Source organism: Elgaria multicarinata, chromosome 8, assembly GCF_023053635.1.
Source record: "Elgaria multicarinata webbii isolate HBS135686 ecotype San Diego chromosome 8, rElgMul1.1.pri, whole genome shotgun sequence".
Lineage (NCBI taxonomy): Eukaryota > Metazoa > Chordata > Lepidosauria > Squamata > Anguidae > Elgaria > Elgaria multicarinata.
In genome coordinates, this window is record NC_086178.1 from 92,564,801 (window position 1) to 92,592,773 (window position 27,973).

General features: G+C 42.4%; 3 protein-coding genes across 3 annotated transcripts in view; 1 reads left to right on the forward strand and 2 right to left on the reverse strand.

The window, feature by feature from the left end:
- Window positions 1–27,973, reverse strand: part of LOC134403006 (prosaposin-like) — a 298,719-nt gene that overhangs the window by 165,752 nt on the left and 104,994 nt on the right. The window lies entirely within an intron of this gene.
- LOC134403181 (cadherin-23-like) overlaps window positions 1–27,973 on the forward strand; it is a 68,759-nt gene that overhangs the window by 25,697 nt on the left and 15,089 nt on the right. The gene's annotated exons all lie outside the window — the stretch shown is intronic.
- VSIR (V-set immunoregulatory receptor) lies at window positions 578–27,762 on the reverse strand. Its single transcript, XM_063133012.1, has 7 exons — window positions 27,649–27,762; window positions 14,719–15,177; window positions 12,479–12,535; window positions 8,164–8,271; window positions 5,053–5,080; window positions 3,292–3,479; window positions 578–1,735 (listed from the first exon to the last, which is right to left on the reverse strand). Exons 1-7 carry the CDS (start codon window positions 27,737–27,739, stop codon window positions 1,698–1,700), a joined length of 969 nt encoding a protein of 322 aa, XP_062989082.1. The 5' UTR covers window positions 27,740–27,762; the 3' UTR covers window positions 578–1,697.

Consider the following 27,973-nt stretch of genomic DNA (forward strand, 5'->3'; position numbering starts at 1 on the left):
GTTCCCACAACATTTTAAAATAACAATAACCAGCTGATGGACTATTTTCAAAGAGAAATCAGCTAAATACATATTTTGTGAGAGAATTTCAGGTTTTATGGGGACCTGTGTATTTATTGAAAGCATTTTGACCCTGCTCTTCAACCAAAAAGCATCTCACAATGGCTTATATAAGATCAGTAAACATGAGACAGTCCCTCGCCACAGGCTTACAATCTAAAAGTCATGTCAAAAGGAAAAGGGGATGAGGAGGGCAGAGGAAATGTCTTGCAAGAGTCCTGCTGAAGTGATGCATTGGACTCTCTCAAGAATCCCACGTGTCCCAGAAGTGCTTGATGCAATCTACCAATGAATTCTGACACATCACAGTATGATCAGCCAAAGAGTGCCAGATGCTTTGCCTTAACTTGTGGTTTGCATAATGTGTCTTAGATGTGCTAAATGGACTGTGAAACCAGATTAACACGAGCTGGTTAAAACATGCTTTTAAGCTAAGTCATTTCAAATCTATCTTCATCTGACGTCTCTAAGAAATAACCTTTACATTTCTTACAGAAATTGGATTAGTCTGAAACACTATATTCAATTCAGTTTATAAGGCAGAACTATCACTATAGTCAGAGCAGTTTAAAAGTCGGAAAGCCACAACTTAGATCCATCTCTAAAATAGGCCTGAATCATTCTATAAATAGTTCTACTGTTTTAGATAGATAGATGGAACATTAAATCCCAATTTTGATGCCCTAGCATGCTTATAATTCACAGACCATTTGCTACATCACTCTGCTCATAGTTATAATTGTATACGACCCACTTAGCAAGCAGTAACAGAAAAATCAAAAGACTGACTCACAGAATTTGGTTCAGAGCCAGCCTTCCTAAAATCATTAGAATATTCTAAGAAAGAAAGAAAGAAAGAAAGAAAGAAAGAAAGAAAGAAAAATGATTAGGACTTTTTCATGTTTTGTATGATGTTTTGAAGCCAGGATACAAGCAGTTGCTATGCTAAAGCACTGCAAAGGTACAAACTTTAAAATAACATATACAATTTCATCTATATAAAGAAAGGCACTGTACACCTAAAACACTTTTTCTGAAAGAAACCTGTAAAGATTTTTTTTTTTTTACCCATCCCATATTTTAAAGGGACAAGGCATTCAGACTGCAGGGAGATAATTGTTAGATCCCTGTTCAGTCTTAAGGCTTTTGGTGGTGACATCACCATCCCTTTCCTCTCTGGTTACAATTAAGAAATCTTCTCTCTCCTCCAGTCCTTCACACAGTACTGGTGTAATGAAACCATACACCACTTAAGAAACATGTTTCAATAATTGTTCATAAAACTATCAACAGCTCTGTAAAGTAAAAGAAAAAGCCAGCATAATTCTTCCTATAAGGCTTCAGAACCTCAGTGTCTTCCAGAACCTATTTTTCGCGTTTAGATCTTTTAGAGGAAAAGTAAGGAGCACAGTATATTGAAATGTTAGGACAAGCATCAAGTGCCTCAAAAAGAGCATGCCATTTAGAAATAGTCTTTACAAAGCATTTTTCTCTTTCCCCTTTTTCTTTTCTTTTTATTTTCTTTCTTTTTCTTTCCATTTTCCTTTCTTTTCTTTTTTTTTTGAAAGCAGCAAGCAAAACCTTGTCCATGTTGCTGACAAAGATTCAGCGAAAGACAGTCCTCCTGGGAAACTTTATTAGACATTTATCAAGTTTGGTGAATCAGGAACAGGCTCTAAAACACATAAACAATACTGGTTAATATGTTTTCTTTGGATATTTGTGGCTGCAAAGTTATCTAGCTATTCCTGTTGCTATCAGTTAAGCCAACCCTTTCCCACCTGCCACCTAAAAGCAAAGAAAAAGGTTTTGGCTTACAGCTCCAATCAGTCCAAGCAATCATAGACAATGGTAAAAGATGCTGAGCTTTGTAGACCTGAAGATTTGGAGGGCCCAGCCAGGAGAAGGGGAACTGAGGTTGCTTCCCACTCTATGCCTCATTCCTAGCTATCATAGCCTGCAAAAGCCTTTTGCTGAAGCGATCTATAGACAGCAAAAACTATGAAGAGTCTCGTGGCACCTTGAAGGTCAACAAATTTATTATGTCATAAACGTTTGTGGTCTAGAGTCCTCTATATCAGATGCATGAAACTTTATCCTAAGTTAGCAGATAGAGATATAATATCATTCTTGTGATAAGGCTCTCAATTTTCCCCCCAGCCAGAAGAAATGAATTTTGAATCACCACTGCCCTTTCTGATTGATCCCTGTGTGCTGTGTAGGTTTTAAAACTGTGCTCAAAGTGCTCATTGAAAGAGTTCATATGTCAATCAGCCTAATACTGACACCTTTCTGTACCTACAAACATTGGCATATGGATTTAATTCTTTTCAGTCTGTGAATAACGGAGGTGTGTGTGTATGTGTATGTGTATGGTGCGTATGGTTTCTGTCTGGGGTGAGGTTTGTCACTCTTATAGATATATCTACATACATACAGTTTCGTGGGGTGTGTTGGGGTAATTAACTGCCAATATAGGATGAATGCTTCATTCATTAGTCAAAGTGGAGTCTAGCCCATGAAAGCTTTTGCTATAATAAATGTGTTCGTCTTTAAGGTCCACAATACTGTTTGCTGTTTTTGCTGCAACAGATTAACACAGCTATCCCTCTGGAAAACTACAGACAGCCTTTGCCTACAGAAGCTACAGCACCACTCCCAACAAGGTTAGGAAACATCTCAAGCATGCTCCAAGTCCTAGTTGCATCCTCCCTTCCTGCCAACACCCGTGAGATTGAATCTGGCTCCTGACTATGTTGCCAGTTAATGGCTATCTAAAGCACTTAAAGGGAAATGTTAACAGAAGACCCTGGGGAGGTGGGGAGCCACCAGAAGGTACTGCATGCTCCTGATTTTTCACCAATTCCGGCACAAGGCATCTGAGAACATGTACAGCTGCAGATAGCATTACTCTCCATGCCGCTGATCTAAAACAAGGAAAGCATAATGTAGTCTAGAAGGCGGGAACCTAATGCCCTCCAGATGTTGTTGGATTCCATTTCCCATCTGCCTCAACCAGCCTAGCCAATGGTCAGGGATGCTGGAAGTTGTAGTCCAACATAAACTGGAGGGCCACAGATTCCCCACAACTGACATAGCCAAAGTGCATGGCTATGGGAACCTTTTGAACTGGAAATTATTCCACCAACATTTAGCATACATATACATCTATTGCTAGCTAATGAACAGATATGTGACGCACACACACACACACACCAGTTAGATACCTACCCAGTGATGGGAAAAAACAGTCTCCTGGGACTGGGGGCGAGAGTGGAGTGTTTGATTCTGAGAGAAGGTGCCGACCTGACTCCGATGGCTGGCGGCTAGCCATGTATGTTAACTGTGGCCTGGGCTTCGATTCTGAATTAACAGCAGGGACAGCATCAAAGACAGGGTTCTCGATGCCATGGGCATTGCTGCAAGAGAAAGCACAGCCTGATCATACCAGAGTCAAGTCATGCTCGTCTCCCTGCATCATACACGCTTTTAGAATCCTGCTATTTGTGCCTTTGTTCAGGGAGAGGAGAAGTACTGGTGTGTTTTAACATATGTTTAGTGGTGACTATCTGACAATTTCAGTGCTTACTAAGAACCAAGTCAGCTGCAATCCAATTCGAAGTCTAATTTTGCTCAAAATACTCTTTTAAAAAAGATGTGTTGCTAACACTATAAAATATTTATTTTTTAAAGTTAAAGTAACTACTTGTATTCTGCCTATGTCAGTAAAGGCACCAAGATTAATTTCTAACATTCAATTGATTCTTTATCAGTCTAGTTTCTGTTGTTCTATGAAACTGCCGAACGGGCCAAATAACAAGTTTAAAGCTTTCAATCAGACCATTTTCAAATAAGTAGGGGATCATTGTTTTGGTTAATAAAAGCAACAGAAAAATCTGTTAGCAAGGGGAGTATGAGAATAGCGCACATTAGGTTGTCTTCTTGCTGGGTAAGCTTGAAACCAGTTTACTCTCTTTCAGAGCAAAAGTCAGGTATATAAAAGCAAAGGGCAAAGTAGATCTGAGTTTGTTGCTTTGTGCTGCAACCAGGGGTCTGTTGTGTTTTATTTCATATTAGGAATGTTTCGTTATTTAGCTTGGAGGGTGAAATCCATACCCACTGCCAGTCTGATCCATGTTTCTGTGTGGTAAATCAGTAATGGGCAACTAGGTAAACCTTGGGCAGAGCACATGGATGGAAGATCAAAATGGTCTCCCGCTTATTGGCTTGCTGTTGCCAACCTGCTAAAAGCCCAGGCAGGCATGCTGCTTGTCCACTGTGAGAAAGAGACTGCAAGGAAGATATGGGCAATGCTATCTACAATTGTTTAGCAATTTCCCCTTATTTCTGAAGAGAACTGACTGGAGCTAGAACATCCCATTTAGTTAGTAGGAGGATGTGGCAGGGTTGGGGGTAGGCAAATTTGTAGCAATGGAACACAGAACATAAAATACCAGCACTTAACCGGTTGCCAGTTAGTTTCAAGGCCCAATTCAAGGTGCTGTCTTGCCTTTTAATGTCCTAAATAGCCGAGCCCCATGATATCTCAAGGAGCAACTCAATCCATATGAAATGCCTCCACTATGTCAGTAATCCTAGATCATTTGAAGAGGCTTTCCTCAGACAGGGAGTCTAGGAAGGTTACACTATGACACCTGCCAGGGGCAGGGGTTTCTCATTAGTGGTATTTTTCCCTGCTGAATGCCTTTCTAGAGAGGGCCTCTAGTCACAAACCCTTCACTGAAGATGTTTGGAATTATTGCTTGATCTTTGTAGGCTGCGGCTGCAGCAGCATTAATTGAGTTTTTTTAAGTGCCTACTGGGATTTCTGGATTTATTATTGCTCTATCCGTTTGTTGTTAAATCATAACTATTTGTCGTTTTGTTGTTGTTATAACCATGCTTGATTTTATTGCAATCACCCTTAAGGGGCATTTAGTAAGCCAAACTATGCAACAAAAATATAATACACAGTAAAACAGAACTCCTTACCTTTCCATTCTAACTAGCTCGTGCGCACCTGCAAAAAGAAATGCAATGTTGTCACTGTAGTCCTATTTTGTATCAAAATTCGGATTGTAGATTTTCAGATGTAGAAAAAAACCAAAGGACAGTTATTCCAACCCTCTTGAACTAAAGCAAGATTTTTCACATCTAAGTCTGATAGCAAGAGGAACTATAGTGCATATAAGTCTATACCTTCCCTTTATGATTCCTCTTTAGAGACTGTTCGCTTTGCTTTTTCTAAGCAACTAATTTCTTTGTCTTTTGTTCTAAGCTTGTTGGGTTGGTAATTTGGACTAGAGAAGTGGAAATTACTAATCCATGTGGAAAACTGATACCAGATCTAAGCAATTTTGCAGTCGCCTGGAGTTGAATCCTTTTGTTTTACCTATTTTCATCCTAAAGAAAACATTCTTAAAAATAAGGAAAAGCTAAAACCTGGTATGATTTACTGTATGCAGTGACCCTGGCCCTACAGTTCCTTTTGTTTCACCATTACTTCAGCTACACAGATGGTATTTCCTGGCCAGTGCCACTCAAGTCAAGTCTAACTCACAAGCTGATCCTGGATTTTCAGTTTCAAGTGCTGAAGCTACCATGTTTAGGCACTGAAAATCTTAAGACCTATTTCTATTATTTTGTGCCTTTATTTATACATATGATTAATTTGAGCCTCACTTTCCAGAAGAGATAAGTTTCCGGGTCCTTTGATAACAGTCCCATCCGCTCAGCTTCTTTGACATTGTTCAAATGAACACAATATAAAACAGCTTACAATGTAGGTCAGCCTTCCCCAACCTGGAGCCCTCCAGATGTGTTGGACTACACCCGTCATCACCCATAGCTAACTTGATAAGTGGCTATGCTAATTGACGATAATGGACATTGTAGTCCAACACAAGTTGAAGGCATAAGGTACGGGAAGGCTGCTGTAGGCTCTAAGAAGGTGTAGTGCATGATGTCAGGATAAGCACTATGCATTTCCGTGGGTATAGAAATGGAAAATGTGTGGGGGTGTGAGAGGGCAATTTTCAGATTTGCATTTACCTAGCAAATACTGTCGGCAAGGGAGAGAAAAAAGTTACAGAAAGGAATCAAGTAAAAACTGCTACTATAGTGCTGCCAAGTGTGCTTCCATAGAATGGTAGCTGGAGGTACTTCCTCTCCATTATTTGTCACAATTATGAAACCATGCAAGCCAGATGAGCACAAAGGGAGAAGTTAATCCTGTTGTTCTACAGAAAATATTGTCTGTGTAAGGCTGCTCCATGTAACTCAAGTTAGGATGAAAAAAATAGGCAGTATTCTCTCAGCAGATGTTAATGTAACAGCATTACAGATGTGATGTAAATGCCATCTAATCAATGACTGAGCACTGTGCCGCACCCAAACACAACTTATAACATGTCAGCACATATTTTACAGCTCCATTAAACAGCCCTGCCTTTTTGTAATTTTTTCCTTAATTATTCATTTCCTAAGAAATGTGTATAAACAAATGGGGGAGGGGTAGAAGTTATATTCAGAACATTACAGCAGCCTGCTAAGCTGTAATGTTTAGATGTGGAATGTTGGCCTTTAACAAAAATGACTCCTAAAGGCAAAATACACACATCTATGGTAGAACAGACTTTACACAAATATTAGTTTTATTTAATGTTAAGTTCATGAAAGGAACCACTGTAAGATATGTGGCAGTGTTCTATTCTTCCATGCTTCTCACAGGCAACAACCAACAACAAAAATAGCAATCATATCAGAAGCAGGCAAGAGTAAAATAATATGTTTTCAAGGCCTTCTTAAGAGCCTGCAATGATGAAGCATGATGGATCCCTGATGGCAACTTAGACAAGGCCAGAAATGGTTTATGGAAATCTTTTGCTTGTGCTCAGGAGGCTTTGTAAAAACTGACTTTGTTAGTTTGATTATCTTCACTTAAGAACATAAGAACATAAGAAGAGCCCTGCTGGATCAGACCAAGGGTCCATCTAGTCCAGCACTCTGTTCACACAGTGGCCAACCAGCCATCGGCCAGGGACCAACAAAGCAGGACATGGTGCAACAGCACACTCCCACCCATGTTCCCCAGAAACTGGTGCACCCAGGCTTACTGCCTCGAATACTGGAGATAGCACACAACCATCAGGGCTAGTAGCCATTGATAGCCTTTGCCTCCAGGAATTGATCCAACCCCCTTTTAAAGCTATCCAAATTGGTGTCCATCACTGCATCTTGTGGTAGTGAGTTCCATAATTTAACTATGTGCTATGTGAAGAAGTACTTCCTTTTATTTGTCTTGGATCTCCCACCCATCAGCTTCATGGGATGACCCCAGGTTCTAGTATTTTGAGAGAGGGAGAAAAATGTCTCCCTATCCACATTCTCCATACCATGCATAATTTTGTATACCTCTGTCATGTCTCCCCTTAGCCTCCCTTTTTTCCAAGCTAAACAATCCCATCTGATGTAACCTTCCCTCATAGGGGAGATGCTCCAGCCCCTTAATCATTTTAGTTGCCCTTTTCTGCACTTTTTCCAGCTCTATAATATCTTTTTTTAGGTGTGATAACCAGAACTGTACACAGTATTCTAAGTGTGGTCGCACCATAGCTTTGTAAAAGGGCAGTATGATACTGGCCATTTTATTCTCAATTCCTTCTCTTATAATGCCTAACAAGGAGTTTGCATTCTTTACACTTTCGTTTAGAATTATTACCAAGTTGCAATCCAGAGTTCATGCAGGCATTTTAAATAGCTCTGTAGCAGCAAAAGATGATGCAACTACAACTTCTCCCCAGTCCCCTCACCCACCTTCCCCTTCTGCTTTCTGTGAGGCAAAATATGTCCTGTTTGCTCCAATATGTGGGCAAAAGGGTACTGAAGGGTACTGAGTAGCCGCTGCCACAATACCCGTAGCTGTTCAGAAGAAACACAGTAGTAACCCTACGCTCAATGGAAATGGCTGGGTATCATTCATTGTCTCTGCCATTTGAAAGAGGAGGAGAAGCGGACATGAGCATCAGTTTGTATTTAATACTAAACCTGTATATCATGGTGGGACGAGGCTGAGGAAGGGAAGGGCTACATTTTGATACATACGCCTGTGAGTGATGGCTTGCCTCTGCCTGTAAATAAGGAACAGGATGAGGGGCAGGCAGAGAAGGCCCACAATGCAGGCTCCTGTTGCAATTGCAGCTGCTGTGACATCTGAAAAACAGAAATGAGAGGTAAAATCAGGAAGTAGCAGAAAATGCTTCTCATTCCTGGAGGCTATAGTTAGTTCATATTTTGAATTAGCGACCAGTAGATATTGGCTGTGAATCTGATCATTTAGATATGCCAAAAAATGTCCTTAAAGGGAATTCTTTATATTAAAGCATTGCTTCTTTTCTCCACAGTATGATATTCCTGTATAACAAAGTGGATATTCATTATTTGAGAATGATGTTTATTTCAAATGTACAAAACATTTATTTTTATTTCACTATTTCAGCTTTGCAAACAAGTAGGGGACATTAAGTTGTGGTTTTGATAGAGAACCATGTACATTGATGGTGCTATATAATAATAATAATAATAATAATAATAATAATAATAATAATAATAATAATAGAAACAGATTTACTTAAATATTCTCCATGACAATTTTGATATTGAATGCTAATATTATTTTTGGTGTGTAGTTGCAACCATTTTTTCTGACAGAAATGTAACACGTGAAGCTATTCTTTATTTAGAGATACTGAACTGGTTCCTATGTAATGCTAAACCATAGTTCGGTGTAACAAGACTAAGTCTAGACAGTCCTGAGCTTCATGCACTCTCTTTCCCCCACCCCTCATGTGACATGATCCTAAGGAGGAGTTCAGGGAAGCTTTTGTTTCCATTTTTTATTAATTGTGACTTTGTATTTCATCCAAACATGACTAATTATGATTAATCTTAATTATGTTCAGTGAAAACCAGCCAATTCAGATTGTACTTTACGAAGCTGGCTGGTTTCTGTTAACTAGAGTTAAGATCAGCCACAGTTTAAGGTTCAGACAACATGCCAAACTGTGGTTAATCTACACCGGAAGCATAAACTTCCAATCTCATGGGCATACCACAGAAGGAGAGGAGGAAAGGAGTGTGTGTGCTTGAGATGAATCAGCTGTCAGTGATAGCTCAACCTGTTGGATTTCTGCCTATAATACAGCTCAAAAAGCACTGGAGCCCTGAAAGAAAAGAAGTGGTGATCCTAATTATTTGTGTCTACAATATATACCAGTGATGAATGTTTAGCAAGAAAGTTTTGTAGGCAGAAAAGGAACTAAGCATTTTGTTTTGATTAAAACTGAACAAATGCAGTATTAACTCACAATATTATTATTATTATTTATTTATTTAATTTAGCACCATCAATGTACATGGTTGTAATTTACACATGAGGTTGTAAATCTAAATTTTAAAATATGAAAGGTATTTCTTCCTATTGCTTGAGAAGAGGGAGGTTAAATTCCATCAGCTACTAGGTGTCTAGGGTAATATGTATATTGGTTTGATTATTGAGCTTCATTAAATTGAACTAAACTGAAGATATTTTTTTAAAAAATCTGTAGAACAAAAGATCAGCAGGGAGAACAAATCCTATGAGTGTGCAAGAGGGAGAGGAATAGGTTGAGGAAACACTGGATCCAAAGCCCCACAGGACTTGCACCAGCAGGGCAGAAGGTGTGGTGGGATGGGGGACTGGAGGGAAAATAAGTATGCCAGCTCTAAGGCTAGTGCATTTTCCCCCTGTTCCAGGGACGTATCATAGGAATAGGAGGGGCTCATCCACGCTGCACCCAGCACGGCCATTATTTTGCCATTACTGCTGTTGAAAGACTGATGAAGGAGTGTTAAGGGTGGCAGAAGTTTCTGCACCTGTAAGAGGGAAAACCTCCTTCTCTGGTTGCAGACCTTCCACTTAGTTGGCAGAAGGGGAGATCCAGTCTATCCTATGGTTCTGGGGTGCCATCCAAGTGACTATTGGCTTTACTTCCTAAACTATGATGTATTGAAGAATATCCAAATTTCATTGAGTTTGGTTATGCTGGAATAAGGAGTTTTTGTTCAATACAGAGAGCAGCAAAAACTGGACTCTATGCAAAGTGTCCTAAAGTCAATGAAAAGACACTTGCTGGTTTCATTGCCCTTTGGCTCAGTTCTGCATCAAGCTAATGAAATTTAACAACACACATATCACTTTGTTTCATGTGCTAGATCACATACCGTGATGTTTGATCATTGGTTTGCTGTGCAGATTAAAAAAAGACAGTGAAATCCAAATTCTTATAGTTGGATGCAAATCAAAACCAGGAACCTATTTTTATTTCCAGTTATTAAATGGTATTTAGATCATAGAAAGACAAATAGAAATAGCTAAGTAGATTTATAAAGTAGACTTGTTATATAGCATGACTATCTGAATGAGAAAGAGAAGGAAGTAGGATATGCTGAACTGTAGCGAAAGAGCAGCTTTTATTCACACAAGTTATAGCTGCTTCTGTTTGAAGAATAGGTCCAGTATCCATGTCAAGCTAACTAGTATATGTATCAACTAAAGAGCCAGCCAAGCCGGTGCATGTTAGGGGTGCCTCTGGATTTTCTTCAACAAAGTCTCTAGTCCTCAACTTTTTTTAAAAAAAAAAGTAAAACACTGTATATTTAGAAGATCAAATAAAAATAAATATGACATTCATGCATACACACACACACAAAGATTTCCAACATCTAGAAAATGGGGAAGTGTCAGGAAGGGTTCAGCTAGCCTTTCCCCTGCCTCCTGCTTTTCTTCATGCAGGGAGATTTTTCAGGGCGTAATGGTAATTCAAACATGTCTGTGGCTTGAAACCCTTTACTATCTGATCTTGTGGGTCGTATAAATTGACTCTCAGTCTTGTTTGCTGAAACTGTAGGAAGTTAAGAACTATTCTGAATATTGTCTAGAAATGTCCAGAGGTTTGGAATAACTGAGCCCCTAGGCTGGTAATAGTCCAAATAATTCAGTATATGTGGGAGATGGAAGCTTTGTTTTCGAAAAATATGGAAAACTGTACAGAGCAAAGAGGCTGTTAATGTATGTTGTTGTTGTTGTTGTTGTTGTTGTTGAAGGAATCATATACCACTAAGAAAAACAAAGCAACAAAGTAGATGTACCTCTTTATTATATTTAAGTGAGAAACTAACAACTCCACTAGCAAATTTAGAGCATATTTTGTAGCATAAGTCTGGCACGAGGTCATTTTTGCTGGATTTATTACTTTAAAAAAATGTTTTATTTCTAGAGGTTACAGTGACCTTGTGCAGTCTTGTCTTCAATAATGCTATAAGGGCAGTGCTTTGTAAACAGCTGTAGCAGCCTCACCTCACATTTATTGGCCTTTATTTATAAATTTGGCAAAATACTGTACAATAAAAAGAAAATACTGCAGGCTTTGTGTAAGGCTAGTGTGGAGCACCAGTATGAAGGCACTGGTTCTCCAGACAAATTATCTCCACATGTACAACACAAATAGTCAAACCTCACTTTATTGATATCCTTGAAATGCCTACTTTTTAAAAAAACCAATCAGGCCCCTCTTGTTTTCCAACCACACTGTATTATTCAGAGTTTGTCACAGAGGATTTATAGTTACTTTCTATGTAACTCTGTCCCTGTTCCAAGACTACACAACCATTGATGTGTTATTTCTGGGCCATGCAATCAATTAACTTGAACATTTAAGTGCATTACAAAACCAGGCATGAACTGACTGAAATGGGTCAAAATAATCAGTGTCCTCTGAGAACATCCGCAACTGCCCAGCCACCACCCTCTCAAGCACCTTGCTCCCAAAAAAGGGTATTAGTGACTGGTACTTGGTATAAACCTCCAGATGGAGGGAGGGCTTTTTCAGGAATGGATGCACCACTACCTCCTTCAAGGCAGGGGGCACAACTCCATTGTGCAAAGATGCATTCACCACTCCTTGGACCTACTCAGCCAAACTTTCCCAGCTAGCTTGAATAAGTCTGGGTGGGCAAGGGTCAAGCCAGCAGTTGTAGGCCAGACAAGCTTACAAGAATCTTGTCTACATCCTCAGGCTTCAAAAACTGAAACTGATCCCATACAGTTGAACCAGACAGTGTATTGGATACCTCACAAGTTACTGTAGTACAAGTTAGTATGAAGCCGATCACATTTATTCCCAAAGTGCCTCGCAAAATTACCACAGCATGTTTAAAGCATCAGACTTCCAAACCATTTAACTAGAATATATAACCTGAACACACTTTAGATTTACAGGGGGGGGGGTTTACTCAAAAAATAAGCATTACTTGCATATATCTGCTCCTCCAAATCTATATAAATATAATAATTATTAATGTATTGCAAAAGTACTCTTACTTTCACTCTCTGTGCTGGAAGCAGGATGGAGTGTACAGTTTGCCAATGTACCATTTGCTGTGAATTTAAACAAAAAAGTCAGTTTCTTGGAAATTAAATTATCATTCAGTAATGTCTTTAAAAACCCTATTCAAATCATAGAATCTACAGAAAGGTGAAGCTCAAAGTATTCAAGGTTTCTAAATTTTAAAATGATATGTATATGATTCTGTTGTTTCCTTCTTACACATGCTGCCATTCCTCGCTCTTTTCTAGTTCTGTGCCAGGCATTCAAGCCACATGGAGACTGCCAACTCCCATGCTTGATCGCTGCTAATCCAAATGGAAAGCTGCAATTCTATGCTCATTTACTAATAGTAAAACCCATTGAGCAGATTGACATTTACTTCAAAGTACACATTAATAGCTGCTCCTCCCCGTCCCATCCAGAGGTTCCAAACAAATATTTTACCCTTCCAAACACAAATTTGGAACTCCCAGAAGAGAAAAGCAGCTTGGGTGGAAGGTGATTCAGAGTGAGAAAGTGGCTCTCAGGAAAAGGGTTAAGCACCACCCCTTCTCCACTTAACATTTCCCCTTCCTGAAGTGACTTTTTTCCTGGGAAAAAGGTCCAATTTTGCATAATTGGTCCAGGGAGAAGGAGAAGAAGCTATCGTGGCTTCTCTCCCTGCCCCTGTGTGTGGTGTGTGCATGGCTGCCATTTGCATAATTCCCTGCGATGCAGCGCAGGTTGGTGTGTTGTCCAAACCTGGTGCACAGTGTGGCAGGGATAGCTTCGTTCCCTCTCTACAAACTATGACTTGCAGTAGGGGTTGTAGAGTGGGTAAGAAGGCTCCCCCCCCCCCGCCCACTGCATTGTGTGCCGGGTTCAGACGACATGCAAACTGTGCTGCATCACAGGAATTATGCAGATAGCAGCTGCATGTGCGACATGCGCAGGGGCAGGGAGAGAAGCCACAATGGCTTCTTTTCCCTATGTGGTTGTCTGAACACTCCCTCTGTGGGTAACGAAGCTTCACCCCACCGTATTTCAATGGATTATTCCCTAAGGCAATTCTGAACGTCTAAGGAATTGCTATACCCTGAAAGTACACAACAGAAAAGAGCCTTACTCCTCTTCTCCAATATGGATCCCTAGAGCTGCCAGTATTCTACTGCAGTAATTAAAAGGAAGAAAGTTACATTTTTTTCATCCTAGTCAGGGTGAAGTCCTCCCATTTTCCCCAGCAATTGTCTCCCACAACACTTTGGGTCAGGTCCAAACTGGGTATTCAAGTAACCACAGCAGGAGACAGCAATGTAGCAATTTAAGTGAAGTTGAGGAAAAGGAGACATGGTTTGAAAAAGGGAATTACCAGAACCCAGAGAAGGCACAGAAACAGATGGAGGAAGCAATAGAGATGGGCCCAATGAGGATGGTTTGATTAGTAAATTTGGCCTCATCCACCTCCCTCATATGGTAAGATCCCACACATATTTAATCAAAAGTAAGTCCCAGTGATTTTAATGGGAATACCTACCGAGTAAATGTGCATAAGACTGCAGCCCAGTTGTTAAAGATACAGGCTGAAATCCACATAGTATGCTCAGGTTTTAAGTATGGGGTTTAATCATGTTATACAGGACTGCTGCCATGGTTTTCCAATCTGCTGATACTTCAGTGACTATTTTAATGGAGTCATCATCTTCCATGGAATAGTCCAGGGGTGAGCAGCTTCAGGGTGTCCAGGGGCCATTTTACTCCACCACCACCCCTCCATTCACCCTGTTTCAGGCTACACTCCTGCCACTGTGCTGCTGGATTTTGCAGCTGCAGCAACCCCCATCCCCAGCAACTTGCCATCAATTAGTCAATCCGAAATCATGTGCACATGCTGACATCACGACACTACATAGCCAGTTGGATTAGCTAAGTGACATCACTAAACCAATTAGGAGTTCACCATTGTGCTCACTCTGAATGGGCAAATACATTCTCCCATTCATGGAACAACTCAATACAATAATAAGAAAGGGGGGCACTTTTCACCACTATCACAGTTTAAAAACAAAAACGAAAAAACAACCCCCCCCCCCCGTCAGTCCTAGTTTTAAATTTTCTCCTTTGTTTGTTTTTCTCCGTGGCAGTCTATAGTTCCTATAGTCTAGTCCACTCCATCTAGGATTGTCTGCATAATTTTCAGGGGATATAAAAGAGTTCAAAAGATATAATTTTAGCAACATGTGCTTGGTACACTTGCCTTTCTGTACACGGAGTTCCATGAAGCCGTGAGCCTGTTGCTGGGCATGTGGCTTGTTGTGCTCCTTCTTTGCCTCTACCACATAGCAGCAGTACAACCCACTGTCCTGTAGAGTAAGATTTGCCATAGTAATATGGAATGCCCCATGGTGACTTGAGGAGGTTTGCCCGTGATGGTTTGTTCGTTGCCCATGGGAGTATTTCTTGGTAGTGTTGTTACTATTAGGTAGTCCATGGTGAGTCCCTAATTCATGATGCGAGTCCTTAACTGTGACATCGCGAACATGCTTCTTCTGAGAACAGTGCTTGTCATCCTTGTTATTGAAGTACCACAATCTGTAAATAGTATCGTGCCTGTCAGCAAGAGACCCGCTGACCTTACAAGTCAAGGTGACACTTTGACCTTCAGGGCAGATGTAGAGTGAGTAAGGAGTGGTGATTCTGAAGGTTGTTGACTGTGCTGTGTAGGAAAAAAACAGAACATTAGAGAAATATCCTTTTATACATAATGCAACTTGGTATCTCAAGCAGAGAGAAGCGTTATTGTTTCCCTTTTACAAGAAAGTAAACCACGGCATACAAAGGCTCAGACAGTCACATAGCATGCCATTCTGATGAATGGAACAGAGTCCTAGCTTCTGAGTTGAATGAAATTCTAGTATCATTAAAGTCCTGCTTTCTGTTCTCTTACTATCTAGCTTTATCTTGGCTTAAATCACAAAATCTTTTTCTTGGTAGTCACCTTCATGTACAACAATATCCAGAAAAAGAATTATTCAACAGCCTATAAACGGATATACTTTTGCTCCCATGAGCTACAGTTATGTACAAAATTCCATTAATACAAAACTCACTGAAATCGATAGGACATGAACCAAAAGAGGAGGAGGAGGATCAACAGCAGCATATTTCATTAGTGAGACATTATTTTGGAGGAGAAAAGACCACTTCTAGTTAAGAAAATTCAGAACATTCACATATCAAAACCAACTTGCTTGTGTTTGTGTTCTACTTTTCCTGCTTTCCCATATAAATAAGCCACTTTCCTAATGCCTGGCTAAAAGGCTTCTCCACACTCTACTTAACCCTACAAGCCAAGAGTGCTTAAAACACACACAGACATACACCTTGCTGTTGCAACCAGGCCTGGGTTTTCCACTTTGAAGATAAAGTCGCTCAGATTCGTCATGAATTGGACACCACACTTAATGCAGCTCCACTAGTAGAGGCGTTCAGAGCGCCGTCCGGTTCAGTTTTATTGGATGAGTTTCAGTTATTGAAGCCCGAGGATGGGGACAAGGTGTTTGGCCAAGTCCGGTCGACCACCTGTATGCTTGCCCCTTGCCCCTCGTGGCTCATTATATCAAATAAGGAGAGGATCGCCAGCTAGGTCCAGGAGGTTGTAAATGCCTCCTTGAGAGAGGGAGTGGTGCCGGCCTCTTTAAAAGAGGCGGTAATTAGACCACTCCTGAAGAAGCCTAATCTGGACCCAGAGGATGTTAACAACTACAGGCCGGGGGCTAATATCCCCTTCCTGGGCAAGGTGCTTGAGCGGGTGGTTGCAGGACAACTCCAGGCACTCTTGAATGAAATGGATTATCTAGATCCATTTCAATCGGGTTTCAGGCCTGGTTTTGGAACGGAAACTGCCTTCGTCGCCCTGTGGGATGACCTCTGCCGGGAGAGAGACAGGGGGAGTGCGACCCTGTTGGTTCTCCTGGACCTCTCAGCGGCCTTCGATATCATCGACCATGGTATCCTTCTGGATAGGTTGTCTGAGCTGGGAGTTGGAGGTACTGCGTTGCAGCGGTTCCGCTCCTACTTGGACGGCCAATTCCAGAAGGTGGTGCTGGGGGATTATTGCTCTGTGCCGTGGCTCCTAAGCCATGGGGTTCCACAGGGCTCTATCTTATCCCCTATGCTGTTTAACATATACATGAAGCCGCTAGGGGAGGTTATCCGGAGATGTGGACTAAGGTGTCATCAATATGTGGATGATACCCAGCTCTACCTTTCCTTTTCATCAAACCCAGGTGAGGCAGTGACTGTTCTGAACCAGTGCCTGGGCACGGTAATGGACTGGATGAGGGCTAACAAACTGAGACTCAATCCAGACAAGACGGAGGTACTGTTAGCGGGTGGTTCATCTGTCCAGTGAGGTTATGTTTGCCCTGTCCTGGACGGGGTTGCACTCTCCCTAAAGGATTTGGTCCGTAGTTTGGGGGTGCTCTTGGATCCAGAACTGTCACTAGAGGCACAGGTGAACTCAGTGGCAAGAGCACCTTTTATCAGCTTAGGTTGATATACCAACTACTCCCTTATCGGGACAGAGATAGCCTAGCTACAGTTATCCATGCTCTTCTGATAACCTCTCATTTGGATTACTGCAATGTATTATACGTGGGGCTGCCTTTGAAAACGGTCCGGAAGCTTCAGCTGGTACAAAACAGAGCAGCCCCATTACTAATAGGGACTGGCCGGCGAGATCACATTACGCCAGTCCTTTTACAACTAGTCCAGGTCCGGGCCCGATTCAAAGTGCTGGTATTGACATTTAAAGCCCTAAACGGTTTGGGGCCAGGTTATTTGAAGGAACGCCTCCTCCCATATGTACCTGCCCGGACCTTAAGATCATCTACAGGGGCCCTTCTCCGTGAGCCCCTGCCAAAGGAAGTGAGGCAGATGGCTACTAGGAGGAGGGCTTTCTCCGCTGTGGCACCCCGGTTGTGGAACGAGCTCCCCAGAGAGGTCCGCCTGGCGCCTACACTGTACTCCTTTTGTCGCCAGCTGAAGACCTTTTTATTCTCCCAGTATTTTAACACTTAATTTTAACTTAAATTTAAGTTTTACTGTTTTAACTCTGTATTTTAATCTTATATCAATTTTGCTGCGTGGTTTTATCCAGGTTGTGCTTTTTATACTGTATTTTGTATTTGTGCTTTTAACCTGTTGGTTGTTTTATTATCGTTTTAATTTTTGTGAACCGCCCAGAGAGCTTCGGCTATTGGGCGGTATAAAATTGTAATAAAATAAATAAATAAATAAATAAATAAATTTAAAGGGCTTATAGGAAGCGTTATGGTCAAATTCCTTAAAGGAAGAAGAAATGTTCATCTGCATGCTATTAAATTGACCACAGAACCTTGCATAATTATACTGTTCCTACATGCTATTAAGGTGTAATAGCAAGATTGTTTGAAAGGGTTGTCAGTGTCAGGGAGACAGAACAGATGATTACATGTTCAAATGTATGCAGATTAAGACCTGCCATGGACTCATATTTTTGCAGGCTGAGCTGGGGCTAGGAGGAGTGGAAAGCAGCAGGTAGGGGACAGTCGTAGATGTGGACAGCCAGGATGAGCTGCACTCAAGTCAGTGGCAATGCTGTCCTATATCTAACAGCCTAAAAGTAATGCATTGAAACCATGATCGTTAGAATGAATTCAGTTCAGCTTGCAATGAGTTTAGTACCGCTTGCATTGCATAACACAAGCTTTGATTTAGCAGAATATGGTTTGATGCATCACTTTTATAACCAACTTTTTTTTTTAAAGTGCAGTTTCCTTTGTCAACAATTTTGTTTAGGGTGGGGGAAGCAGCTGGTTAAGTCCTTGCTGGCTTCTTAAATATGAGAATTCTGCTGTTATTAACAACACAAGATGTTCTCATTAACTGCAGCAACATCCTGTTTTGGCTATACCTTCGTTTAGTTTGAGGTGCACAGGTTTTTAAAAGTTTCACATAATGCCTCTCACGAGGATTGGTGGAATTTTCTTGAGTTAGTAACTGGAGATATGATTATAGCCATTAAGCAAGATGAACCTAAATTGATTGATTTAGAGTATTCATATAGCACTTTTCAACAGAACACAATAAAATGGGGCAACAATCAAAACATTCTAAAACTTCTCAGTTCTACACTTTTATCAGTCCTCTAAGCCTCATCAGGCTGGCGATGTTTGCAGCTTCTTGGTTTCAGAAGAGAAGTCTGAGGTGGGCTCGGGGAGAAAATTATGTTAAAAGTTATCCCCTCAGTCCTCTTGGTGCTGTTAATCCTTGCCAGACCCGTGCTGCCCATAGGGGAATAGCTTCTCTGCCCTAGAAAAGTACTACCAAGCATCAGGCCTGGGAAATGAGATGATAGTGTCCAAGGAGGGCAGATGCTTCTCCACACATGGATATCTTAAATAATATCTGTGTTGAACTCATTTGTGGATATCTACAGAAAGAACAGTAAACAGCCTGTGACCGAGGAGTGTCTTTCTCCTTTTAGACACCCACAGAACCTTTGTGCTTTTTTCTTACTTTCTTTGCAAACATTCCCAGCTGGGGTGATCCCAGATGGCCTTCCTGGCATTGAAAATGCTTTGAGCTAAATACAAATCCACATCAGAAGTGCTTGCCTGCCAAGGCTTGACAGATAAAAATAGATTACAAATTTTGCAATAGAAGTTCAGTCCTGCACTACTAGGGTGCTTCCAGACAAGGGTTTTATTGTGCAATCGCCTTGCCAGACTTTCAGAATTTTATGTGTGGGGGTGGGGGGGGGAGGTCCAGATGTTGTCATCTTCCATTTGTACCCCTCCCATGTTTTTCCACCACTACTTCTGTCTTTTTTCTTACCATAAACAAAAGTCTGTTAGATAAGGGAAAACAGAATAGCTGCATAATGCTGTTTGCATGGTAGCACTAATACTGTCCATCTGGGAAGCACCTGTAGTTGCATCTAACTATTGCATTAAAAGTTATAATGATGTTGGACTGCTTATGAAAACACAAACTGCAATGAATATGTTGGTCTTTAAAGGTGCCACAGGGCTCTGACGTTTTTGTTACAATAGACTAAATTTTGCACATGGAGAGCAGCTCCCAAGGGAAGCAGTCTTCCTCTTTCCAACACAGAAAACAGATCTTTAGATGAAGGGAATGTTCAGATGGCAATTTCCCGGAATCTCAGTTTCATGCTTCTGTATTGAACCAGTGGTGCAGGAAACAAATATACCTTTTAGTTTAATCTTTCGCAGAATCAAAGCAAAAGATTGCCGAGGATACCTATTCTGATCTTATATTGGTGCCCACAATATGAATGGGCAGGGAACTAATACAGGATGAAGTCATGGACTGCTGGACTTGGATGTGCTCTGGATGCCAAAAAGTGTGGGAGCCAAGTCATACAAGAAATTGCTTATGGGAAGCATCACCCTTATGTGTTGGGTCAATTTTATTCATACAACGGAGTGGGTTCCATGCAGGAATAAATTGACACAGTGTGAGAATCTTCTAGCCTGGATTTAAAATAACTAATTATTAATTCAATGTGACGAACAAATAGGAAGTACAAATACTTTGGTATACCTCTAGTCAACCTCTCCTTTCCAGCATTCCATCTCTTATCTTAATTGTATCTAAAATGCACCTAACATGGCAAGGATGATGGAACATATTTCATGGAACTTTATATTATGGCAAATGCATTTGCGCAAAACGATTCACCAGAATTACGGGGAAATCTGGCTTATTGGTAATGACCAAGTATGTGCTGGTACACACTCCTGATTGTTCCCACTTGGCTCCTCCAACAAGTGGAAGCAGCTAAAGTAACCAGGTACTTACCAGGAATTGAAAGCTTAGTGTTATGTCCAAACCTGGAGCCCTGGCTGGTTTCTCCTCTAACAAGCCAGAGTGTGAACCCAGGGTTTAATGTTAGATTTCGGATCCTGTTAAGTGAAAAGCCAGGGTCTGGGTTCAGACATAACACTAAGCTGTCTCTTGCTGGTTGGTTTGTAACTATTTTTGCTGTTCACACTTACAGGACCGGCAAAGTAGGAGCACTCAAGCAGCGTGCACCAGCATGCTTGCTCATTCCCGATAAGCCAGAATTCTCAACAATTCTGGCTTATAGTTTTGAACAAATACTTGACTTCTCTTGCTGAATGAGGTTTAATCTCTACCTATAAAGCAGAAAGTATGTGTGTGCAATGTATGTCCGGAAATGTTTACCCACTTCCAGATGAGTTACAAACTTGAAATTTGGCATGCTGACAGGTCTGGTTGTACAATGTACCAGAAAAATAAAAAAACACAGGATTTGGGGTTTAAGGGTTCTTAAAGAATTTAATTAAAACCAAGTCTTACTCCTACAACTTCCAGCATGCCTTGGGCGGGAGGCCAGGCTTACTGGCCTTTGGCCACCATTGTGAGTGCATAGGTGGGTTGCCGCTGCATGTCTTTCACAACCCCAACTCGTAAGGTTGGTCTTGAGCAGTCAACCCAATTCCACATAAAAGGAAACAACCCACTTAAATGGGCTGCGTCCATTTGCGGTGCCTCCTCCCGCCCTCTGCATGGTTTTAAAATCGTAACTAGATACAACAGCATGACTTTTGAGGGGCCAAACATGCTCAAAGGCACTCTGTCCTGATATCGTTGTTTTTTCAAAATCTGGGGGAAGCAAGCACACAGCCTTCACCCTTAAGAGGGAGGGAGGGAAGGGGAAGCACTCTGTGCATGCCCAGAAACAGACCCGACAAAGGTGGGGAAGTGCCCGGCCCAGCCAGGCCCTTCAGTACAGGCTCCTGATGAAGCACTTGGTGGGTGAGAGGCGCAGGCTGAGGCAATCCCAGCAGGATTGGCCAGAGCTGGGCATATTCACTGACAGCTGCTTACCTCCCCTCCTTAGTGATGCTACTCCTTGACGCTCTATTGAGAAGCAGCATTGGCAACAAGAGGATGTCTCAGAGGACGCAGGCACCTGTGAGCTGCCAAAGGCATGCTGGGAGGTGTAGTACTGGCATGTAGAACGGCTGATTTTAAATAAAGCATGAGTTAGCAAACCAGGTCACTATCTCTCAATCCTAACTCAGCTCCCACTTCCCTGACCTTTCACTAACTGTCGCTGACTTTCTCCAACTGCCACTCACCCTCCCCACCATCCCATTCTAGCCTCAGCTATCAGTCATTCCTCCACTCACTCTTCTGTTTCAATGGTATAATCAGGGTTCTACATAAAAATCATAAACTTTATTCAGTAATTCCTGCATCTGTCTTGGAATGTTGTGTTTTAGTTATAACAGGGGGAGAAAACGCAGCTTAAAAAGCTCATCAAGTTAAATGGCCTTGGGAAACAATTTTTTAAAAAAACACTTGGTACTGGAAAGCCATTAATGCAGTAACTAGGCAAGCCTGCCTGGGGAAAAGCAATCCATAAGCAGGGCACCACAACTAAGAAGGCCCACTCTCCCGTTGTCTCCCACTACACTACAGATGGTGTTTGAAGATTAACATGTTATTCAGGGAGCCAGGCTTGTGCCTACAATTCCCAGCATGCCTTGGGCGGGAGGTAACATTGACGGCCTGCTGGAGCAATTGGTGGGTGAGAAGCGCAGGCTGAGGCAGGTGCAGGCTTTCAACCCAGCCACCCTCAGAGGCTTCCCGGCACCTGCCAAGAGCCCCGAGCAGAAGACAGTCAAGTGGACCATGGAGAGCTGTGGCTTTTAGGCTGCCCTGGCTTGCATCAGGGGTGAAAGAAAGAAAAATTTGTTTTAAAGCTACTTCACAGGCCTAGCGCCAGCCTACCTTGCGGGGTTGTCGTGAGGGTGAGAGAGGAAAAAGAGAAACAAATTTAATGCATTTAAAAGTTAACTCACAGACCTAGCACTGGCCTGCTACTTTAAGATGATTACCTCACAGACATATATCTTAGGGGGCCCAAGCAACGCTGGGTATATCAGCTAGTTATACTTAAATGTCAGGATATTTAAACAGCAATAAGCAAAACAAACAGAAACATGCTGCTATGGCTATCAAATGAATATCATAGAATTAGCACATTTTTTTAGTTATCTAAATACGACAGCAGGCTGTGTGGTAGTGTGTGCTGCGATACTGGTCTCCCATTGCAGTGTGATAGAGGAGAAGGCTCATGCATGTAAGTCTACCACTGTGCAGCCGGGGGAGTGTGGGTGTGTTTGTACAGATCACTAGAATTCACATTTCAACACCAATGTGGCTGCCGCTGCGCCACATCAATTATCTCCTCTTAACCACATAAAACTAAATATTCCATCTCTTTTTCAAAGGACTTCTGTAGGGAGCTAGCGATCTCCAAAGCCCACTAGATAGCATTTCCTGCCGTCCTTACATCACCGAAGTGGCCAGCTTATGATGATGGTAATAATTTTTATTTTTATTTTGCTGTATTTTTATCCCATATTTTCTCCCATAGCAACCCACATCCATCAAAAAAGAGAGACATGGCCTGCCATCAGGCTTACTAACTAAAATGACAAGACATCCAAGGGAAGGGGAGTTGGGGAAAAAGGAAGAGGAGGGAAATTAGTTGGACAATTCTAGGGCAAAACGGTGAGCTGTAAGCAGGCATTTAATTGCAGTTTGGGCCAGGCTGATCTTCCCTTGCTGGTGTTCTTGCTTGAATGATGCTCTTGTTCCTTAGGGTGGGGCCAGAGTATTCTTTCCCCTTCCTTCTGCAGCCCAGGGCTACACGCAGTTGGAGAATTCAGAATTATTTCTGGCAGGGAGGGGGACTCAAGCTCCCTGCACCTGCTCCGTCTCTGGCTTATTGATGGGCCTGGTTGGTCACCCCCTAGGCTTGATGTTATTCCTGGAAAGTAGGGGATGCAGCCTCCCAGTGGCCCTCAGTCCCTAGCTGATGGCAGAAGCTACCAAGGAGCAAAGTGCTTTATAGTCTTTGCAACATTCTTATCAGTCTTTTTCAGATGAGGGACTAAGAAACAGGGACTTGCCCAAGACCATGCACTGACTTCATAAATACTTCCTTTTAATTTTAAAAAATGCAATCAGATTTTTTAAAATGTTTCGTGCTTAAAAAGCAATCACGCCCATGCACAGTGCAAAAGAGGCATTGTATTAAATCCTTCTTAAGTCATTAGCCATTTACACTTATTTTTTTAGCTCAAGCTTTTGGGCTCAGGAACAAGACTACTTCAAGCAACTCAAATAAGCTCAAGCAGTTGTCTGCAATCACTTCAGTTAAACAGCAAATCCATGAATATCCCCATGTTTGCTCAGAACTGTCTAGGTCAGTAAATTGAAAGCCCTTTCAGATAAGGGAGCTCCATAAGTGTAAAGGAGTTCTTGTTCCTGAAAGAATTGGACTGAGGTAATGATGTGCATTAATAATACAGGAACTAGCCATCCTGACAGCATTACATACTCTTGGGGCTCATTGACTTGGATGTTGTCCAAAGGGACATATATCCAGTGTGCATCTAATCACTACAATCACACTGCACTCTATTCAGTATACATTGGTTCCCAGCCTGTCCACTCTGGCTCTCAAACAGGGAAGTTATCATGAAGAAGCACCAAAGTTCATTTATATTCAGAGGCCCCAACAAAGGAGTAGATTTTTCTTGTTAATGAGATTTCTCTTCAGGGATTCAAGGGGAGATCAGTGGGAATTCAGCCTCCCAAAACAGTGATCTCCAAATGAAAATACTTGCAATACACTGGGTATTTCATGGGACTTACAATCTAATATTTTAGCCTGGAATAATTGTCAAGTATGTGAGTGTTGCTTACAAAGATGGCCTGCCCTTGGAAGGTTTGGTTAAAAGCCAAATCCAGGCTTGGAATCCCTTTTACATAATCAGGTATCATCCTTAAAACTTTGCTTTGAAGTTATTTATGTCTGTCTTTCTGACTCTGAAATTATGCTGCTCCTTCCCTCATGCTAAAGCCTGATTACCCACCTATAAGACACCAAGTCCCTTAAGAGAAATTTCAGTTCTGGGAAAAAGAATGTTCATGGTCTCTTGGGCCATTCTTCCAGGGTCTCAACCCCATTTTTCACTTGCTTACACAGTCATCTACCAGAGAGATCTCATTCCTTCATACACTGACCTGAAAATAAAGCTTCGTACTAATAAAATCTAGACAAACTTGTTGAGAAATCATGGAACTAGCTCCTATATCTGAAAAGTTTTCCCTTTTACTTCAGTCGACAGATCAGGCATGGGGAATCTCCTGCCCATGGACTATGAGGTTCTTCATCCAGCCAACCAGGTTCTTTCCCTGGTCCACTCCCTCTCCAAGCAGGGGAAAGGTCTTACCTCCAATCAGCAGCTGATCTTATAGAAGAGCTTTTCCTTGCAAGGAAAGGGAGTACGCCTAGAGAAGAAGCTGATGAGTGATTTGGTCCTGCTTACTTCTGAGTAGGTATGCAGAGGCTTGCCCTGCTTACTTCTGAGTAGATATGCAGAGGCTTTGGCCTTGCTTGCAGGTGGAATGCTCCCCCCCAAAACATTTTCCAGATTGGAATTTAGCCGACTTAAAAAGGTTCCTCACGCCTGGACTAGATAGGTCTGTGCAAACAAGGTGAGTAGTAGAGTATCTACTCCCACCCCAAAAAATGTGAGCCATACAATAAATCCCCACTCAACCTCTTCATCTCTGGACATCACCTTATGGTAATTTTTGTAATTCTTCAGTTAAAACATTTTTGTTGCTCAGTTGTTGCTTTCATTGCATCTCTGCCAATCCTTTTTTAAACACAATTTGCTAGGTGTTATTGACTTAATTGTGCTCTCAGCAGTGATCTCTCGGTAAACCACAAGAATTCCAGTTACAAACACAAACCAACAACAACTTTTCCCTCTGTTTTTCAGCAAAAAGCCCATGAGGCATCACACATAAGATACTGGCCTTGCAGCAAAGTCAGCTGAGGGTACCAGAGCACCAGTTGAAGGCCAAAATTTGGCCTCTAGCCAATGCCAGACTTCCCTGGCACTGAGCCAAATATCCATACAGCTATTACAACTGAACAGCTCCAGAGCCAGAGAGTTACCATCAAACAGATAAAAATCCAGGTGTGAGTGTGTGTGTTTAGTAAGTGCATACACAGCACACTGCACAGGAATGACAACAAAGGCTGGCAGCTCTCTCTGGACGGCAATGACACTCCTTTTGGAACTCATAAACAAGCCCCTTCTACCAGACCCAATGAAAAACAAAATTCACCTCAAGCCTGAGGGCAAATGCCTCCAATGCAGAAAAGCAGCCCTGCTTGCTGCTTTGTGTAGGGGTGTGTGGGGAGGGGATGGATAGGACGATCCAGGACGCCTTTCGCTTCCATTCGGTTAGTAGTAGCATTGGGGGGGGGTCGGGGGGGGGGGAGGAAGGAAACATCCCTTCAGAAAAACAAGTTTTCAGCTAAGGTTAGAAAGTGCAAACCTTTCCTCCCACCTCGATTCTCTCCACCTCACATTAGCATTTTTAATTTGTGCATTGTTTCTCTCTCTCTCTCTCCCTCCAAGCAGCTTCTTTGGGGACCAGTGGGGGAGGGGAAGGGGGAGGGAGAGCAGCTTGAGAAAGTAAATGCTTACACACACACACACACACACACACACACACACACGTTCACACGGAATCCTTTTGCGTTGTTGCCATTGAGACAAAAAAAGGAGAACTGTAAATACTATTTATTTATTTATTTATTTATTACATTTTTATACCGCCCAATAGCCGAAGCTCTCTGGGCGGTTCACAAAAATTAAAACCATAATAAAACAACCAACAGGTTAAAAGCACAAATATAAAATACAGTATAAAAAGCACAACCAGGATAAAAAACCACGCAGCAAAATTGATATAAAATTAAAATACAGAATTAAAACAGTAAAATTTAAATTTAAGTTAAAATTAAGTGTTAAAATACTGAGAGAATAAAAAGGTCTTCAGCTGGCGATGAAAGGAGTACAGTGTAGGCACCAGGCGGACCTCTCTGGGGAGTTCATTCCACAACTGGGGTGCCACAGCAGAGAAAGCCCTCCTCCTAGTAGCCACCTGCCTCACTTCCTTTGGTAGGGGCTCACGGAGAAGGGCCCCTGCAGATGATCTTAAGGTCCGGGCAGGAACATATGGGAGGAACCTGGCCCCAAACCGTTTAGGGCTTTAAATGTCAATACCAGCACTTTGAATCGGGCCCGGACTTGGACTGGCAGCCAATGAAGTTGTAAAAGGACTGGCGTAATGTGATCTCGCTGGCCAGTCCCTGTTAGTAAGTGGGCTGCTCTGTTTTGTACCAGCTGAAGCTTCCGGACCGTTTTCAAAGGCAGCCCCACGCATAACGCATTGCAGTAATCCAAACGAGAGGTTATCAGAGCATGGATGCTGAGTGTGTGTGTGTGAGTTGGGGGGGATGATTTGGAGGTGATATTCCTATTAAATAATACTAGGACGACGGGCGGCGGCAGCGTGGGGGCAGGGCCGGTGCTACCACAGGGGCCACTCAGGCGGCCGCCTAGAGCGCCAAGCTAAGAGGGGCGCCGGGCACAGTGTGCACTCACACTCATTGGCTGTGAGCCAGCCCGAGGATTCAGCTGGGTCTGGGTGGGCGAGATGGTGCCCTGCACCCGCCCAGCCAAAGCGAAGCCAGGGACGCTGCGGCGGGGGTGGGGCAGCTCCAAGTTCGGACTTCCAGAACGCTCCCAAAAGAGAGAGAGAGAGAGAGAGAGAGAGAATGTATGGGTGAATGGGGTGCATGGGGTCTTTGAGTGGATGCATGTGTTCATGCATGTGTTTGTTTAGAGTGAGTGATGCTGAGTGTGTGTGTGTGTGTGTGAGTTGGGGGGATGATTTGGAGGTGATACTCCTATTAAATAATGCATTTTAGACCCATAGACATTCCTTTCCAATTTGTTTGCTATAATTGGCATGACGTATTTCTTGCACTTTAAAATAAATTTAGCAGTTTCAAGTTTTATGCTTCTTATTTTTTCCAGGAAACATATGTTCTTAAAAATCAAAGTTGGCGCGCGCGTGCGTGTGTGTGTGTGTGTGTGTGTGTGTGTGTGTGAAAGTAGCTCACCTTGCCTAGGGTGCAAAATAGTCTGGGGGGGGGGGGGTAGGGGGGTGGCGAGAGAAACGACGACGAGCCCAAGCCTGCCCTTACCTTCATGGGGAGCGAAGGCGAGCGTTAGTTGTACCAGCAGCCACCACTTCCCGGCGTGGTCCATTCCGTCCCTGAGGGAGAATATATCCATTTGGTTTGATGCACGAAGCTGCTCTGCCCACTTGCCTCTCCGAGTGTGTCTCTGGAGGTACCCTGAGCTGGGCACGCAGAGGCAGCCGAAAGAGTTGCAAAATTTCACCGGAAATCTGTTTCTCCCGTACAAGCCCTGAGGCAGGCAGAGCGAGCAGCGAGCACCCCCAGGAGGCCAGAGGCGAGGAGCAGGCGGGCGCCGTGTGTGAGAGCGAGCTTCGAGGCGACTAGTTAG

Excerpts from the sequence above, each read along its gene's own strand:
- VSIR (XM_063133012.1), bottom strand. The coding sequence starts at position 27,739 with ATGGATATATTCTCCCTCAGGGACGGAATGGACCACGCCGGGAAGTGG. Across the intron at positions 5,081-8,163 it reads GCAAGCCATCACTCACAGGC|GTGCGCACGAGCTAGTTAGA; the intron begins GTATGTATCAAA and ends TTCTTTTTGCAG. Across the intron at positions 3,480-5,052 it reads GAGCTAGTTAGAATGGAAAG|CAATGCCCATGGCATCGAGA; the intron begins GTAAGGAGTTCT and ends TTTCTCTTGCAG.